Source organism: Xiphias gladius, chromosome 19 (genome assembly GCF_016859285.1).
Source record: "Xiphias gladius isolate SHS-SW01 ecotype Sanya breed wild chromosome 19, ASM1685928v1, whole genome shotgun sequence".
Classification (NCBI taxonomy): Eukaryota; Metazoa; Chordata; class Actinopteri; order Istiophoriformes; family Xiphiidae; genus Xiphias; species Xiphias gladius.
Genome location: NC_053418.1, coordinates 8,127,261 through 8,145,089, shown reverse-complemented (window position 1 = coordinate 8,145,089; position 17,829 = coordinate 8,127,261). Strand labels below are relative to the sequence as shown.

General features: G+C 37.2%; 1 protein-coding gene across 1 annotated transcript; it reads left to right on the top strand.

Annotated features, from left to right (window-relative positions):
* The first annotated feature begins 473 nt into the window (after positions 1 to 473).
* Positions 474 to 17,403, top strand: mccc2 (methylcrotonoyl-CoA carboxylase 2 (beta)). Its single transcript, XM_040156186.1, has 17 exons — positions 474 to 672; positions 2,792 to 2,858; positions 3,423 to 3,507; positions 4,095 to 4,196; positions 4,932 to 5,059; positions 5,507 to 5,619; positions 6,587 to 6,700; positions 6,955 to 7,019; positions 7,547 to 7,646; positions 7,742 to 7,837; positions 9,265 to 9,337; positions 9,451 to 9,527; positions 11,298 to 11,364; positions 11,823 to 11,979; positions 13,244 to 13,358; positions 14,982 to 15,067; positions 16,928 to 17,403. Exons 1-17 carry the CDS (start codon positions 541 to 543, stop codon positions 17,043 to 17,045), a joined length of 1,695 nt encoding a protein of 564 aa, XP_040012120.1. The 5' UTR covers positions 474 to 540; the 3' UTR covers positions 17,046 to 17,403.
* Positions 17,404 to 17,829: the final 426 nt, after the last annotated feature.

Here is a 17,829-nt window from a genome sequence, read left to right as displayed (position 1 = left end):
ATACAGTTGAACGCTCCGGAAAAAAACTAGCACCTAGACCTCGAGGAAAGATACAGTACTTTGCGATAGTTACACATTTTAGATGTTTAGATTTTCATTCATCATGCAAAACCATCAGGGAGGTGTCTGATCAGTCCCAAATTCATTCTGCAGCATAACGATGAGCACAAACATACAGCCAGAGTCATAAAGAACTATATTCAGTGATAAGAAGAACATTTAGGCAAGATAAACTACTGTTTTCTTGTGTGATCATGTTTAAACTAATCTCTCAATTCTGTCAAATCTAAAAAAAAACAAAAACAAAAAACAAATCTTCTTCTAAGTCTTGAGTAAACTTAGACTATAACACTCCACTGGCAGGATGTTAATGCAGTTTCTAAACATTTCCAGCAATTTGAAAAGGTGTTTTGTGCATGTAACCAATTTATATAAACAGCAGGTGGCGATGTGGAGCTTCACTCTTACTAGCATTAACCATAGAAGAAGATCAATGCCCGCAGCAGCAAATTTCACATTTAGTCAGACGTGAGCATCAAAATGCTTCTGCAAACGGTCAGACCGTGGCTGCTTCGTTGCCGGACTTTACCTTTGGCTTGCACAAGACCTTACTACGCTGATAAAGTCGCTCGACTCGGCTCTCAGCCGGATAAACAGTCCTCTGAATATCAGGTAGGTTAGCCTGCTGCCAAACGCCAGCTAGCCAAACTGCGACGTTACAAATGTACTCGGGTGCTAATGTCGGCGTTAACTGTTCGAGCAGGTTGAGGTGGCTGGCGCCTGACAGGCAAGTGTGAAATCACGTTAGGGCCGGCTCAATGTTGACAAGCATTAAGGACACGGTTTATCATGTCCCTTGACCGTTTACTGGCCATAAGAGGTCAAACCACTGAGCTTTCGTTGTGCTCAGCCAAGGTCTTAACATCACACACTGTCCTGTCAACTGTGTTTCTGCTATTCACAATTCCTCCCGCTAGTAGATTCCCGCAGCCGGACGCAGCCTTCGCTCCGCATGTCATAGCAGAATAGTCCTGCCGCTTAATTATTCCACCAACCCAAGAAATGATACGATTCATATTTTAACAACTAAATGTTTCACTTTTACAGATCCAAAATGTACTGATAAAATGATAAGAGATCACATTTCTGATTGAAAACAAGGTTGTTCCGAGAGGGGTGTCCTATGGGAATGTACTTTTTCCGTGTGCATCTGTGCCCCTCAAGTAATCATCATTTTTACAGTTGAGACATTTCATAATTGGAACTGCACTCCACTGAACACTCGAGAAAACACAACCTTTAAAACAAGGTACTGAAATGTCATTTTGACTTGATCGAATGAACTTATGCTGTCCCAATGTACAAAGGCTAAACAACATTTGAACTTTGCAGCAGTATTTAATTGTCATCCAAACAGGGCGAAACCACATGATGTCCCCCACTTTAGACAGCAATTGAATTACTTTTTTCTTTTTGTGTGTTGGTGGAGAATGTAATTACATACATGTATTTACAGTAAATTCATTCATAAAGATAGAGGGGGGTACTTCTGTAAAAACAGAAACATTTAACATTTATATAGCCAAAAGTGTGTATAGTTTTGTTCAAAGGTTTTGGGCACCCCACTTTTGCACATGCCACAATTGCTGTTTTTAAGTTCATGAAAAAGTAACAATGCAATAACATTTGAAAAAAGACTAATAGACAAATAATAGACTTTTTATGTGTGTTTGCTGCAGGGGTTGTATTTACTTCTTTTCACTTAAAAAAAAAATTAATGCAATTTATAATTTGCCCAGGGCTGCTCAAATATAGTCAGTTAGATATGAATATTAATATTCCATATCACTAAAACACGATTCAAATGTAGTAAAAGTCAAGTACAAGGTTGGAGAGAATGCAAGTTAGGGTTACTTTTTATTAATGTTTGAGGTTTTAATGCTCAAGAGTGTTAAGTCGAAGTTGTAATTTAATAATTTGAATCATAATTAATGATAGTATTGGCATGCTGTGTCAACATTCAATCACCAATAACAAATTCATCCACACTGATGCAACGCCCAAAAAATGTCACCGGATGGCACTACAGACACATTTTCTGTAAGTTTGCGGCTTGGAGATAGTCTTGCTTAAAATGTACCAGCATAAACACGGCTATTTAGTGATTGTGTCCCACATTAAATCAATGTTATTGCAGCTATTTTCTTGGCCTTTTCATTTCCTCTCAACAAATGCAGTTAAAGGACAGAGTGTTGAGAGGGCAGTAAACTTCTTTGTTACAAATGATCTAATAGCGGATCCTAACATTTTAATCAGCTCCATAATCATAACGTTTCCTATCTTCTATTAGGGGGAAAAAGGCTCAGACGATGATTGGGTGTTATTGCAAGCTAACAGGCAGTGTTTCCAGTGAAAGGCACTGATCTTACATATAATTTCATTTATAATTCTGGTTGGTGAGTAGGTGGTCACCTTAATTCATTTGTATTTGGAGGAACTGATTAAATGAAAGGTTTCTGTTAGGACTGAGTGGTGTTTTAATTAAATTGTTAATTATGTGTATCTGTCATTAACAGTTAACGATTAATACATAAATACATACGTGTTTGGGAAATCTTCCTCTGTTTTACATGATACTCACTGTTTTGACCAAAGCCTTAAAGGCCAAGCCAACTTTAACTCACGCAGCAGTTTCCTAATCTGGTGATATGTCTGCCACAAATTGTCCTCAGTAGAAGTCATATAAAATGACAAACAAAACAAACATTTATAGACTCTTCTTGTTTTTCAGGAGAATTATGAGCGAATGCAAGTTCTTGTTGATCAACTGAAAAGCCGGACAGAGAAGATTAAATTGGGTAGGTGTGAGCACCTGACGGATTACACACTACACCAAAGTTAAATCCATCACTTTGTTGTTTAATACCCTCAATGCAAATTAGCGTCCGTGTTCAGTCAATATGGGTGATGAAATTGTTGGCAAAACACCTTTACTTAGCCTTATCTGTTCTAGTAAAATTGCTCATGGTCCGTCAGTAGATATTATGGTTTCAAGGGCCTGTTCTCACATGTGACTATGCAAACTGAAAGGTAAAAACTCTAAGCTCTTATACTGTGTGCACATGTTGCCAGTGGCATTTTTATTTACCGTAGATATTTCAGTGCTGTTAACAAATCTAACTTTGAGTAGATTACAGTATACAGTATACTTATAGTACATTTCATGACAGTTGATACAATACTGTGTAAATTAGTGCATATATACTAAATGGTTAGCGTAGTTTAATCGTGTAGGGTATAGGTTTGGTGTTTGGGTTAGGATCTACACTTGGACTCTTGCTAATCAGTTGAAAATATACACCGGACTATTCAAAGTGTTACCAAATTGTTTGGTAACATGTTATTTATTTTTATTAACTCAGGTGGGGGAGAAAAAGCCAGAAGACTTCATACTTCTCGTGGGAAACTCCTGCCTAGAGAACGTATAGACAGACTGCTGGATCCAGGGTAGTACATCGACTTCTATCCTAAGTTTGACTAGGGCTGTACTCAACCAAAGAAAATCTTGGTCAACTGAAATCATGCTTACTCTTTAACCAATTGATTGGTTGCGGGGGGTAAAAAATCTGCACTTAAGGCTATTGATTTAGCACTTTTCTCATTACGAAAGTAGACGAGAGCATATAGACCAACCAATCGACCCGTCGACCGGGAGACTACAGCCCTAGTTTCGACAGATTCAGAATTCATGGCTGAGTCATATCGAGCAACCAGATACGTAAAATTTTTAGTGCTCTGGTTTGATGTCATAACACAAACCACAGTGCAGGTAGTTCACATGTCTGATTCTTTACTCACTTACCTGTAGACTAAGACCAGGGAAAGGAGGACAGCATTGCTGTCATCAACTGTTTACTGGAGACCCCTAAAATAATCTGTCAGCACTGCAGACATCATGCTTTCATGCTCAAAACTTTGAACCTCTCAAGCGTAAAGGTGTTATTTCAAATTGGAAGCCTTTACATTTCTCCTCTGCGTTTGAAAATTAACTGTATTATATGTTTGTTTGTTTTTTTCATTTGGCTTTCTTGCAGGACCCCTTTCTTGGAATTGTCTCAGTTTGCAGCATATGAGTTGTATGGAAAAGAGGAAGTCCCAGCTGGCGGTATTATCATGGGGATTGGGCGGGTTTCAGGGTAAGCCCTTAACACCCTCTTGTGTTTACCAGTTGATCTGTAAGGGTCTAATTATACGCACATTATGTATATATGCAAGGTTACTTAAAGCAGCATCAATGAAAAAAGTGCCGCCTTCAGACTGACTCCAAGCCACAAAATGTATTAAAAAGACAATGTTTCAATCTATGTTGGATCTTCATCTTTTGACATCATGAACATCCAACTTGGGTTGAAACGTTGTCTTTTTATTTATTCAAAGTTAGATATTTCTGGCATTTTTGCCTTTTATTATGATAGCGACAGTGGGGAGAGACAGGGAAGGCAGGGGACAGAAACAGGGGATGACGTGAAGCAAAGGGGTCCAAGCTGGATTTGAACCTGCTGTGGTAGACATTCGGTTTTAATACATGGTACGTGCTCAACCAGGTGAGCTGCTAGCATGCTGCCAAAATGTTGTCTTTTTAAATAGGTGTTCCTTTTTGCTTTAATACATGTTAATCTCTCACAGTGTGTGCATACAAAATACAACTGGATTTTAAACCGCTGTCTCTGCTTTTAAATGTGCAACCAATATCCTGAACTGCCTGAAAAATACTCTGATTTATGGGTTTATGATAATTACATGTGGTGTTCATTTAATCTTTGTAATTTGTAATTAGCTTTTGTTTAATTTGCAGGGAATTGTCACTTGAGTACTCCAGGTGCACCAGACAAATATGTGTGTTTTTTTTGTTTTGTTTTTTTTCCCCGTAGGGTGGAATGTGTTATAGTTGCAAATGATGCCACAGTCAAAGGGGGAACATATTACCCAATTACAGTGAAGAAGCACCTTCGTGCACAAGAAATAGCCCAGCAGAACCACTTGCCATGCATTTACTTAGGTGAGTATTTCTATATTTGTAAGGGTTTGGTAAAACAATAAATATTTATTCACAAAAGGGGAAAAACTAAAACAGTTTTCCACTTTCATCACCATATTTTAGCATATACATATGAAAGTCATGCTTAGGATAAAGAGAAATATTGTATATCAGTAGCTCTATTAAATGAGCATACTAGATGTTTTATTTGTTTATTATTAAATTCTGTAACTTGGTCAGCCAAGTCTCCTCTGCAGTTGTTCAAAACTCAAAGGACCCTGTGGGGAAAACCCTGATAGTGTTTTTTTTTGTTGTCAGTGTGTAGACATGGGACATCCCAGAAGGACCTGGTTTTGAGTTGCAGGCTGCATCTCATGAAAGAAAAAGTATCTGTAATATAGCTAGGGGCCAGATGTTAATAATAATCAATGAGTTCTCTAAATATCCTGATGTTCTTGTCCCCCTCAGTGGATTCTGGAGGAGCCAATCTGCCCAGACAGGCTGATGTCTTTCCAGATAGGGATCATTTTGGACGCATCTTCTACAACCAGGCCAGGCTGTCTTCAGAGGGAATAGCACAGGTGATGCTTATTTTCTCATTGTATTTCACGTGTTGTTCACATAATACACTTACAGCAGTATGATGGGACTTTTAACTCCTTGGCTTCATAATTAGCTCGTATCCTCTTGGTCACTGTCTTCTACTATAGCCTGTTGTTGTTATCTTGGGTAGTGCATTTGCTTTGATTCTTGCCGAAAATGGCTTGACTCATAGACCAGTTCTTTAAAGCTGAAAGGCTTGTCTGAAAAATGAGATCAGAGAGCAGAGATGGTAAATTTAAATGAACTGCACTGTTGTAGGTTATTCATCTTTCATTGCTTGCGGGCAACTAAAATCCATCTTTCCACTGACTGAAGCAGAGACATCCTTGTATTTAAAAACTAAACAAAAACAAGGCTGTCTGGCTGAGAGCTGGTGAACGCAATGGGTGCTGGTGAGAAGTCAGGTCTTGCACAGGTCTTGGCTCAAATCTCTTCAGTACACACAGAAATGATAAACACAGCAGAATATATTGATACAACTTTACCAAATGGAATGCCCGTTAATGCACGCTAATACTCTCTCTCCAGGTGCCCAATATTAAAGGTTATTCAAGGATTATCCTTCTGTGGCATTTATTCTGTTTTCTTCAGATTTTTCCTCGAGGCATAATTAGTATTACTGCCAGATTTACCACTACAATGCTGTATTAGAATATAAAAGCCCAATTGCTAGAGCCCATAATATTCTTGGTAATTGCATTGCCGATTCAAATCTTCATTGAAAGGGACTCATAAGCAAAGGGGCACGGTACAGTGTAGAATCAAAACTGAATTAGAATTCTTACTGTTTCACTCACTGTTTGCCTTAGGGTAAATGGATTTCATGATTGTATTACATTAATTTGGTATCAGAGCTTTCATGTCTTGCCAATGCAGTTTGTCAATTCTTGATGTTGAACATGTTTTTTAACTAGATTTTTTTCTTTTTTTCCTTCTCTCTGTCAGATAGCTGTTGTGATGGGCTCATGCACTGCTGGAGGAGCGTATGTACCGGCAATGGCAGATGAAAGCATCATTGTGCGAAAGCAAGGAACCATTTTCCTTGGAGGACCTCCATTGGTTTGCTAATTTTTCCATTATGGTAAAATGTGTAGGGATAGGGTCAAACTTAGAGTCAAGTTGACAGATTGGTAGTTCATATACCGTGCTATAGTTTTCACCAGCATCATAAATTTAAGCACAAAATATCATTTCCCAAAGACACGTTATTTTTGATGTTGTAATTTCAGATACTGTGTGATGAAAAATACAGCAGGGACATTATGTTTGTTGTTTCAGTTTTGCTGAGAATCTCTCTGCCTCGGCCTTGACAGGTCAAAGCTGCCACTGGAGAAGAAGTTTCTGCAGAGGACCTTGGTGGCGCTGATCTTCACTGCAAGTATGAAAATAACGGCATTTTACATGATATTACATGTGTGGGATTGTGATCCCAAGTTCCTATTTTTAAGAAAGTGTCATTTATTAGGTGAAATACTAATTTAGGCTGTTGTGGTCCACAGGGAGACTGTAACTCCACCCTTAACCCTAAAATCCCTTTGACTTAAATCAAGGCTTTTCTTTTCATTGTTTCTGACAAATTTTACAAATATTTTCCAGTGATGCCATTTACAAACTTGGCTGACACAGGTTGCATTGGATAAGGTCACAGACACTAGGCAGGATTTGTTTTTCACTTTACAGAGATACCAGTATTTATAAATTGTTTTATTGCACAACAAAATGGTCTCTGATTCACATTTACAGATTTCAGCATTTGGGCGTTGGAATTCGTGCATCGCCATTTTCTTTCCTTTCCAATTTCTTTTGCATTGATGAAACACATGCTGCTATCAGTGTTATTACTTTAAGCAATGATGTATGTGCTGTAAGAATTTCCCAGTGATTGATTTGTTGCCTATTTTACAGAAAGTCTGGTGTGACAGATCACTATGCTTTAGACGATAATCATGCGCTTCATTTGGCAAGAAAGACGGTGCGAAGTCTCAACTACAGGAAAAATATTGAGGTCAGTCCAGTATCATTAACAGTTGCATTTTAACATTCATCAAGTTATCCCGTCTGTACTTTCTGTTGACATTGAGCCTGTGTTATATTTTTCAGGTCACCACAGAACCTACTGAAGCCCCTCTCTACCCTGCAGATGAACTCTATGGCATAGTTGGAGATAACCTGAAACGCAACTTTGACGTTAGAGAGGTATATATCCAGTTTCCTGTACATTTTTTTAGAAGAAGAAAGATTGTCGGCTATACTTCAAGAAAAATATGCTTATACATTTCCTCGATTGATTTGAACATGCCAACACTCTAATATAGATCTTTTCAACTAAGTGATGTGAGGGTTTTTTAAATGTGTAGTTTTTTTGTTTTGGTGGGTAAAGCCACTTTTTTTAAATTGTAGATCACTTGATAAAATAGTACATGGAACTACATAATGGTCAATTTGAATGGTCCAATCGGACCATTACTTAGATATTACCATTAATTACCATTACCATTAGAGCATTACCATTAATTAAATAGATTTGTTATAGTACTACCCTCAGAAAACAAGATTTATAGAACATAGAAGCTGTACTTATACTTACAAATTATGAATAATACAAATAAACCTGTCTTTTTACAGGTTCAGGATGCATTTTAAACAATAATGAGCTGTCAGGTCCCTCGATCAGGAACTGAGTCGATAATAGATGACTGGCATCTATCACTTTGTTTTTGCTGTCTCTGGCAGTGCTTTCCAAATGCTCTCCTCTTGCCTGTGCCTTTGATTTTTGATGTAGACCCAAGGACAAGAATCACTGCTAACTCTAGAGAGGTCAGAGGCTTTGTAGTGTAGAACAGTATTGACAGTCCATTTAGGATGGAAGATCAACTGACTGCTCCCTCTTTACAGCAGTTTTTCTACTGTAATAGCCTTTAGGCCTTAACTCACTGAAGTTAAATCACTTAAGTAAAATTGTTTTCTTACTTATTCTTCTTAACAGTTTCTGTGGAAACACCAAAATCAATGAATTTATCCTATTAAGTCTTGTCTATGTAGCCAAAGCCTGATACCACTGTACCTTATTCCTCTCTGCCACAGATCTCCGCTGTTGTCCTAAAGCGATTTTAAAAACACATCACTGAGCCGCACTGTTGCACTTTGTGACATGATTCTTCATCGCCATGAACATGGGCATTGTAATTTATTTTGAGCTGACTGAACATATACCATCCTGCTGCGATAACCACTTACTTCCACCAAATCCATGGCTAAAAAGTAGTCCCCAACAAATGCACTTTATACTTCTGTTTAAATAAAGTTTGCTTAAAAAGTACAGTGTCCAGCAGTTTTAAGTATTTACTTACTGTTGAAAAAAAAGAAACTATTCTGTATATTTCTGACCCATTTAAAAAGTTACGTCTTAAGTAGGAAACGGCCTTTGGATCTGCTGAGAATATCAAAATTATTGAATATTGCCAGCCATACCCTTTAACACATACAGGTTTCAGATCATACGTTAAAATAAGCAAAAAAACATATTTTATTCTTGTTTTGCAAGTCTTTTCTGTTTTCTGTTACCTCCTGTTTGACATGGCATTACTGGCTTTTCTAACTTTAGCTCATTTATTTGATTGCAGGTCATTGCCAGAATTGTAGACGGCAGCAAATTTGATGAGTTCAAGGCTTTCTATGGAGACACACTTGTTACCGGTATGTGAAGTAACATTATTTTTTCCATTTTCTTTAATGCAGAAAAATATGTTTTTTTTGGCCTCTGGAATCTGCCAACCTCACCATTTGATATCCAATATGTGTCCCTCTAGGATTTTCAAGAATATTTGGTTACCCTGTTGGAATCATTGGCAACAACGGAGTCCTGTTTTCAGAATCTGCAAAAAAGGTAAATATCCTTTGTACCCAAAGATGAGTGAAACGGTAAAAGTGAGCGTTCTCTTAAGAATAAGTATGGATTTCTAAGGCCTGTTCACAGTATCTCCACATTGTTACTAAAACCTAAAATCTTCATCTCACAGTTAACAAAAGATTCAGATTGTACAGCAGCAATTGTGTGAGTTTGCAAACACAAGCGAGGTCTGCATACAGGCAACAACTGTAAAGTGTAAAAAGTCTCATGATCACGTTGAGTTTTCAAAAGAGTTAACGTTGTACTGGTTATGTGCCTCTCAAAATGTCTATGCTGAAACAGTTCAGATAGCATTCCCCACAGAGATTGGCTGCTTCCAATACTGAATACCAATATTTCTCTCTCTTGAAGGCGCTTTAGTGTTCGTAGATGGTTTTTGCTGACCCTTCACCAGGTGCCAGGTTTCTCTCATACGATAAGCTCTCAAATTGCACCTGTCTGGACCATCTCATGAATACGCTGATGAATGGCATTGTAATAACATAGCATTTAGAGACCACGGACAAGGGACAATCATAATTTTCATTCAATATAATTCACTTAATTTGCAAGCCAATCTGCCGTGAGCAGAGCTGAACTTAACACGGCTTTCGGAAAGATGAGGAACTGAATTTGTGAGTATTGACTAATATGTTTTTCAAACATCTTTTGCATTAGATTACAAGCTTGACATGAAAAAAAAAAAAGGTTTCTTTGATTCATTTTTTCTGCAAGGTCTCATTATGACAGTACGAACATTGGTTATCTCATCAGTGTAATTACTGTTGAAAGAGACTGACACAGTGCTTCAGACAGACACAGATGTAGAACAGACATGCTCAGAGAGCATATCCAAGAAAACTCAAGACAGCACATGCATTTTGAGATGCATTTTTTGAGACACGCTGTTGTCATTTAAGACATGCCCTGGCTTCTATTATGCTAACTGTTCAATTGTTAAAAGCTTTTCCCCCAGGTATTTGTGTTTGAGAAAGGGAGAGGTTTCAGAGAAAAGATTAGATTTCTGTTGTTGTGCACACATTCGGGAGCAAACTGATGGATCATTTTTCCCTATGTGACAGTTTCTAATAGGCGGCCGTCTCTCAAATTGCCTCCAACTTCTGTATACACTTTGCAATGAAAGGCAGGCAGCATCACTGAAAGAAAGCCAGTAACTGCCAAAATAAATGAAAAAACCTGAGTAATTCAGCAATACAAAGTATATGGAAAAGAGGTGTCTCCAACAAAGTGCACGGGCTTTTGTGCTTGTTTGCATGTGCAATAGCTCCTGGCAGCTCTGTGTTGTCTTTTGAATTTTCCTGGCGAGACTGAGAATGTGATTTCACAAATAGCTGGAAACTTGCAAAATGTTGCCCAAAGTGATGCTCTTAAATTCCCCAAGCGATCGGTTTGCTTGATATCTGGTGACAAAAATACATTTGGCTTAAAAACTGACAATTTCTTCGTGTTCATAAACGAAAATATGCAGACGGTCTAGTTTCAGTGTGCAATTGCCCATACACCTCTAGTACTTCCAGCAGCTCAGTATTTATGCTTGTGTGCTCTGAATACATTCTCTATTACATATTTACACTGCTGTTTCTTTTGGCAGTTCATTTAAAGTTTATATTCTTGTTTATTTCTTGAGATATGAGGAAAAATAAATTATTACTACCCTACCTTTTTATTTTAAGGTAGTCATACTACATGTCTGTATTATTTCCTCTGGGTGGAGGTTTCATCGAATATTATTACATTTCTTTCCAGGGGACGCATTTCATTGAGTTATGTTGCCAACGAAACATTCCCCTTATTTTTCTACAAAACATAACAGGTTAGTGGGAATTTGTAATGTCTGAGGTTTGGGGATTATTGACACATGAAATTTTGTTCTATTGTGTTTTTATTTTCTCTCGTTTGTTTTTTATATTACATTTTTGCCAATCCATCACCTTAGTTCAGAATGAGAAACAATAAAAGAATATTAATTATTATCTAAGGAGTTAAATAACTGTTAGAAAGATTGTGTCAGTAATGTGGCTTTTAATGGGATTTTGAGGCGTCTAATGAACCCTGTTTTTACTACAAGCATCTAATTCCATAATTTATATCATCATCAGATCATATGACATGATGTAGAAATCTTTCTCAACAATCTCTCAGTTTTACTTGTTACACATTAATGATTTATTTTTAACACGCTCAGGCTTTCTCTCTTGAGATAACAACGCACACACTCGCAAAGTCAACCCAGTGTTTATTTGCAATCTCTCTTCCCCATCTACATCTCAGGCTTCATGGTGGGTAGAGAGTATGAAGCAGGAGGAATTGCCAAAGATGGAGCAAAGATGGTAACTGCAGTGGCCTGTGCCAATGTACCCAAGATTACTGTTATCATCGGAGGCTCCTATGGTGCAGGAAACTATGGCATGTGCGGCAGAGCCTACAGGTATGAAAAGATTAATGAGCAATCTGTGACGGCACTGGTAACATCATGGAAGAACAAAATGGAAACCTGGCCATGACCTATTATCCAAAAATGAAGATCATTAGCTGTGTCTGAATTGTTTTTGCAAATTTAAAGAGAAAAAAATGCACTATGCATGCTGTTGAGGTTCTGTATTAATATGCAGGTGCCCTGATGCATATCAATTTTACATCTAGTTGGAAGAGAACTTTTGTAATGGCAGGAAAAGAGGCTTTCAGATTTGAATAATTTCAATGCAAAAAAACATGTTTTATAATAAAAACATAAATTTTCCGACTCACAACCACTCCTTGCTTTAGATAATGTCCCCCAACAATATTGCTTCTATAGGAACAATGAGACAGAGAATTAAGGGAAGGTCTTGGTAGTGTAATGGCCACGTGCTCCTTACTAAAGAGTACTGCATCGAATTAGACTCCTATAGCATTGTTGGAGTCACATTGGACAGTTTAAGAAAGGATCAACATCAATGCAGAAGAACCAAAGATATATATGGATATATTTTGTTTAAAACTTGTACTCTTCAGGCCCAACAGACACTGCCTGAAATTTTGTCACTTGAGGCACTTCATCAGATTGCGTGCAGTTCCCTCTGGATCCATAAAAGGCTTCATACAGCTTATTCACAAATGCAGTAATACTCCTCAAGACCCGTAAACAGACTTTGATGTGCAAAATCGGTGGCATTCCATTTAATTGTTTCTTCTCTTTAATTATTTTTGTCCATGTTGTGTGCATGCTCATACCTTTCATTGTAAAATACATGGTAATAAAAAGGACATATATTGTGTGATAAGTCTGGACATAAGCTATCTTCATATTGAAGAACTGAATTAAATGAAACCTTTACCATCAAACCCATTCAGCTCTTGCGCCTTTTTGTTTTCTGTCAATTTAAATAAATTTAGAAAACTAGTGGCAGGCATTCTCTGGTGAAATTTTTAAATAAGCACAGATGAGTTAACATTTTGGAAAATTTATGCGGGCTCCTCCTTTGGTTGGACTTTTTGAATTATTTAGGATTCCCTCAGTATTACTTTTCCAAGCCTAAGCACTCATAAGTAATGTTTTGCTATAGTTGTCATCATTTAATATTAAATTCTTTAAATTAATACTGCGGATTAATTTGTTTTGCTCTTATTAGTTATTCATCTTCGGTGTAGGTGGCTAACCCTCGTTTAGAAAACACAAGCAGATTAACACTTTGTGTTTCTCCCCCCCGCAGCCCGCGATTCCTGTACATGTGGCCAAATTCCCGAATCTCTGTTATGGGCGGTGAGCAGGCAGCCACTGTCCTGGCCACCATCACTAAGGATCAGAAGGCACGCGAGGGAAAGGAGGTAATGATTCACATTAATCATTCCATCTGCGCTTCACTGGAAAGGCTGAAATTAGCTTTGGTGGATTTGCTGCCAAAAGCATAAACATTATGAAAGAGACTTTTCTTTCAGTAATGGTTTGACATGGCACTTCATACAAAGATAAAATTATATCAGTGTGAAGTGTTACATTGATCACTTACCCTGAATAGTGCAGTCATCAAATGGATGTAATTAAACTGTGTCAGATGTGCTGTTATTGGTGTATTAAGAGTGTATCAATAGCTTCAGAATGACAGCTCATATCGGTACCCTGATGGCAGGAATTTCAATCAGGGATGTTTAAGATGGTTTGACCATATAAAGCATTAACATGAGGTAGCAAAAAATAATCATGGGTTCATTCTTTTATATATTTCAAATGCAATTTTTTTTGTAACTATTTCTGCTCCACTTGTCTTCATGGTTAGAGCATCTTAATCCTCTGTAATGTGATGTATTTGGGAGTGACACAGGGCATAGTCATGAGAGGGACGTAAATCTAATCCTTCTCATTTGACTGGATCACTAAAAAGTGTGAATTGCTTAGAGAATGCAGCAACAAGATAGGGAGCTGTAGAGGACTGTTGGCCTCCAGCATCAACTCCTTCACACACTTTTTTGACCTAAAAATACTCAAAAATTGTCTTTTTGATTTTATATTTGACATATAACGAGAATAATTCACACAAAGACGGAGGATTAGAGCTTGGAAAATCCTTTAGGCAACATACAGTGTACACTCAGTTGCCAGGTAATTTGGTCAGCCTAGTGACCAAACCAATGCAGTCTGATACAGAAGCCTTGCAATATATCATATCTTCATGAAGGTTATAATAATCAGTTTAGAGCTGCAACGATTATTTGATTGATCGATCAATCAATCAACAAAAAAATTATCGGCTTCTATTTTGGTAATTGATTAATTGTTTCAATCTTTTTTTTTTTTTAGCTAAAAGGCCACGTTTGTTGGTTCTAGCTTCTCAGTTGTCAGGATTTTATGCTTTTCTATGTCCTATATAACAGCAAACTCAACATTTTTTGGTCTTGCACTTCTGGTTGAATAAAACAATATCACAATAGATCATCTTTGGCTGTGGGAAATTTAAACGTGTTATTTTTTGCTCACTTTTTTAGACAGAATGATCAGTTGATTAATAGATAAAATAATCAGCAGATCAGTTGATAATGAAAATAATCTTAAATCAGTTTTAGAGAGGTGTAGATTCAACTTTAGGGTTATTTTGAAAGATGTAGTTTGTGCTGCTGTTGAACGGATTGCTTTATATTGAGAGCTGATTCTTTTGTACGCACGATTTAACAATAAGGGTAGGCTAGAAGTACTTAAAAAATACATTACTGACTCAACATTTTCATTATACTCAGTATTTTCACAAGGACTGACTCGTTATTTTTCAAGCCAAGGAAACCAGCTTCCATGACAAATGAATTTGCCTCGTACACTTTTGACAGCCTTTAAAAATCCCATTGGCACAAATCCTTATCACACAGGGCTTCAATGGATATAATTGTAAGCTTTTTGTCCTTCATTCAGTTACCTTTAGCAAACCTATCAGTTCTGTTGCTTTACTGGTTTATTCACAGTTCACAGCAGAGCAGGAGGCTGCCATGAAGGAACCAATAGTGCGGCGGTTTGAAGAGGAAGGCAGCCCGTACTACTCTAGTGCCAGGTAGGTCATGATACATGATCATACTTCATGTCTTAGGCAGCGTGTGGTGAAATGAAGCACTGGAAAGCTGTAACTATAGAGTTCATGGATGCCAGTATGTCATAGCAGTTTTACACACTGGTACCTACGGAAAATGTCCCGTCGTCAGTGGCATGATAATATTGGGCAAAGGTGGAGTACAAATAGGCCACTAGTCTTTGTTTCTAATTTATTTTTAAATCATTTCAATACGCAATGTAATCCTGCTTTTCCAAGTAACCCCGGAAGACTCCTCATGCATGAGAAGTGATGCTGTGATGTGTTTTCAAGTGTGTTTCTTCTCCATTAGATGTCCTGTTGTTTTGCTAATATGAGCCATCTTTGCTTTTTATTAAGTCCTTTGGGCTATCTCCATGCTGTATGTGAACAGAGAACATATCAGATGTGGAGTTCTTACGAGCAATCATGTGGTGGAAAATTGTGTGTATATAGCTGCAATGCTGGGAGACAATTCAAGCACTAAAATTAGGCAGATAATATATTTATTTAACTAGGAAAAGGTCTCAATGAGTTTGAAAATCTCTTTTTACATGGTTATCCTGGCTAACATAGAGCATAAAACATAGAAGTTTCAAAACATATAGCACAGACTAGCAATTAATTAAATAAAATAGATTTTTTAAAAAATAATTAAATAAAAAAATATAAAATATAAATAAGAGAATAATCAAGATTCACAGAGCAAATAGGATCAAAAGGATTTTAAAGCCTGCACCAGCCATGATTCTGTGGATGACTCTATAAATAGAGGCTATTAAAACATCTGTTGCAGGGACAATATCAACAGGAAATGGAAATACTGTACCGGTGTGTTTTGCGGAAGGGAAGAATGAAAATAATTGTTGACTCTATTGACCAGTAATCATGGTCCCATTAAAGACAAAAGCTAATAATAATGACAAGGTAACGGGTTAGCATTTAACAAATTTGTGTAAATCAGTCATGCATGAACCCATTTATATCAAAATTGCTTGCTGGCCATTAGAGCTGCAACAATTAGTCAATTAATCAGTCACTTGATTTAAGAAAAAAAAGTTCACTATTTTGATCATTTATTTATTGTTTCAGTCATTTTTTAAGCGGAGATTCAAAACACTTGCTGGTTCAGGCTTCTCACATGTTAGGACTTGCTGCTTTTCTTTCGATCTGTTATGATAATCGATTAAATATATTTTGGGTTTTGGAGTGTTTGTTGGTGAAAACCATTATTTGGAAGACATCACTCTGTGCTCTCAGAAATTACAAACAGCTTATTTAACTGTTTTTGACATTTTTATAGCCTAAATGTTTAATCTATTAATTAATTGAGGAAAATAATCAGATTAATTGATATTGAAAATAATCGTTAGTTACAGCCCCACTGGCCATCTATAGACTTAGAGAGAGTAAGTAAAACACAAAATCAAAGGATTTGTATGTCACTTGGGCATTCGAGACTAGGATGCTGCTATTTTTTAAATAAAAAAAATTGCAAAAATGAAATGATGGGTATAATGAGATTATACACATTAGTATGGTATACAAGGATCAGAATCATGGTAACTGATAATAGAAAACATTGCTTTGATCTTCAGTGATGGCGGAAAATAGGGATCAGCTCGGGGAAAAGAAGCAGATCTGAAAAATGTAGAAAAAACCTCTACAAATGTATTAAAACTGGAAGATGATTATTCAGGGATTATTCAGGCAGAGGAACACACAATCTTGCCGCTCTATTAAAGTAACTGATAATAGACCTGCACGAGTGCCGCGAGAAGCATCAGATGAGTGAGGTGCAACGTGCCATCTAATAAAGTGACACACACTTATGCCTTTTTGCAGACTGTGGGATGACGGGATTATTGATCCTGCTGATACTCGTCTGGTTTTGGGACTGAGCCTCAGTGCAGCACTGAATGCACCAACGAAGAAGACACGTTTTGGAGTGTTCAGGATGTAATTCTTATCTAGCCTGTGCAGGTGTAGACCTCAGATTTACCAGAATTATACTGTATTTGTAGTAGTATTTGTAGTTTTATTTCTGATGTGTCACCAGATTAAGAGCGACAAACACAGAAAAAACACTATGCAAATGAAAAATCACAGGCTTAGAATCTCACAATCTTGGATACTTCGGGATGAGACTGGATGATGAGCTGGTGTCGTGGGACATTTCCACTGTTAGGTTGTGCCTTAACTGTTCCTATCCCAGTGTAAATGCAACTACTTATAGAACTGTTTCCTTTGGTGGATTGGATTTTTTTTTTTTTTTTATCAAAAACTGTAAATGGTGAATTAATAAAATGTTAAAACGTTAACTTAAATGTGCTATCTTTTATTCAGGAACATTACTGCTTCTGAGTGTCAACAGTACCTGAGGAATATCTGGGAAAAATTGATCATAAGGGGGCACTGTTTAGCCATAAATATCTAATTTTCTAAAGTCCAGAGGAATGGTAGATGCACACTTCACATTTTTCGAGCTAAGTGCATTTCAGATAACACATAGTGGTGTTGTGATATCAAGAGAGGAGCTGTTTTGAGGAACAATAAAGCAAAATCATTGTTTTTTTTTTAAAATGTCTACGCTAAATGCAGTTAACTGTTATGCATTCTTATCTCTTGTGTAGAGACTCTAGTGCGTTAATGCCAGACTTCTGTTTTCTTTTCTTTGTTTAATTATTGTGCAAATATTGTGTTATAGCAAGCGGGAACAGGCTGTGGTCTTGTAGAGTGTGCTGTGT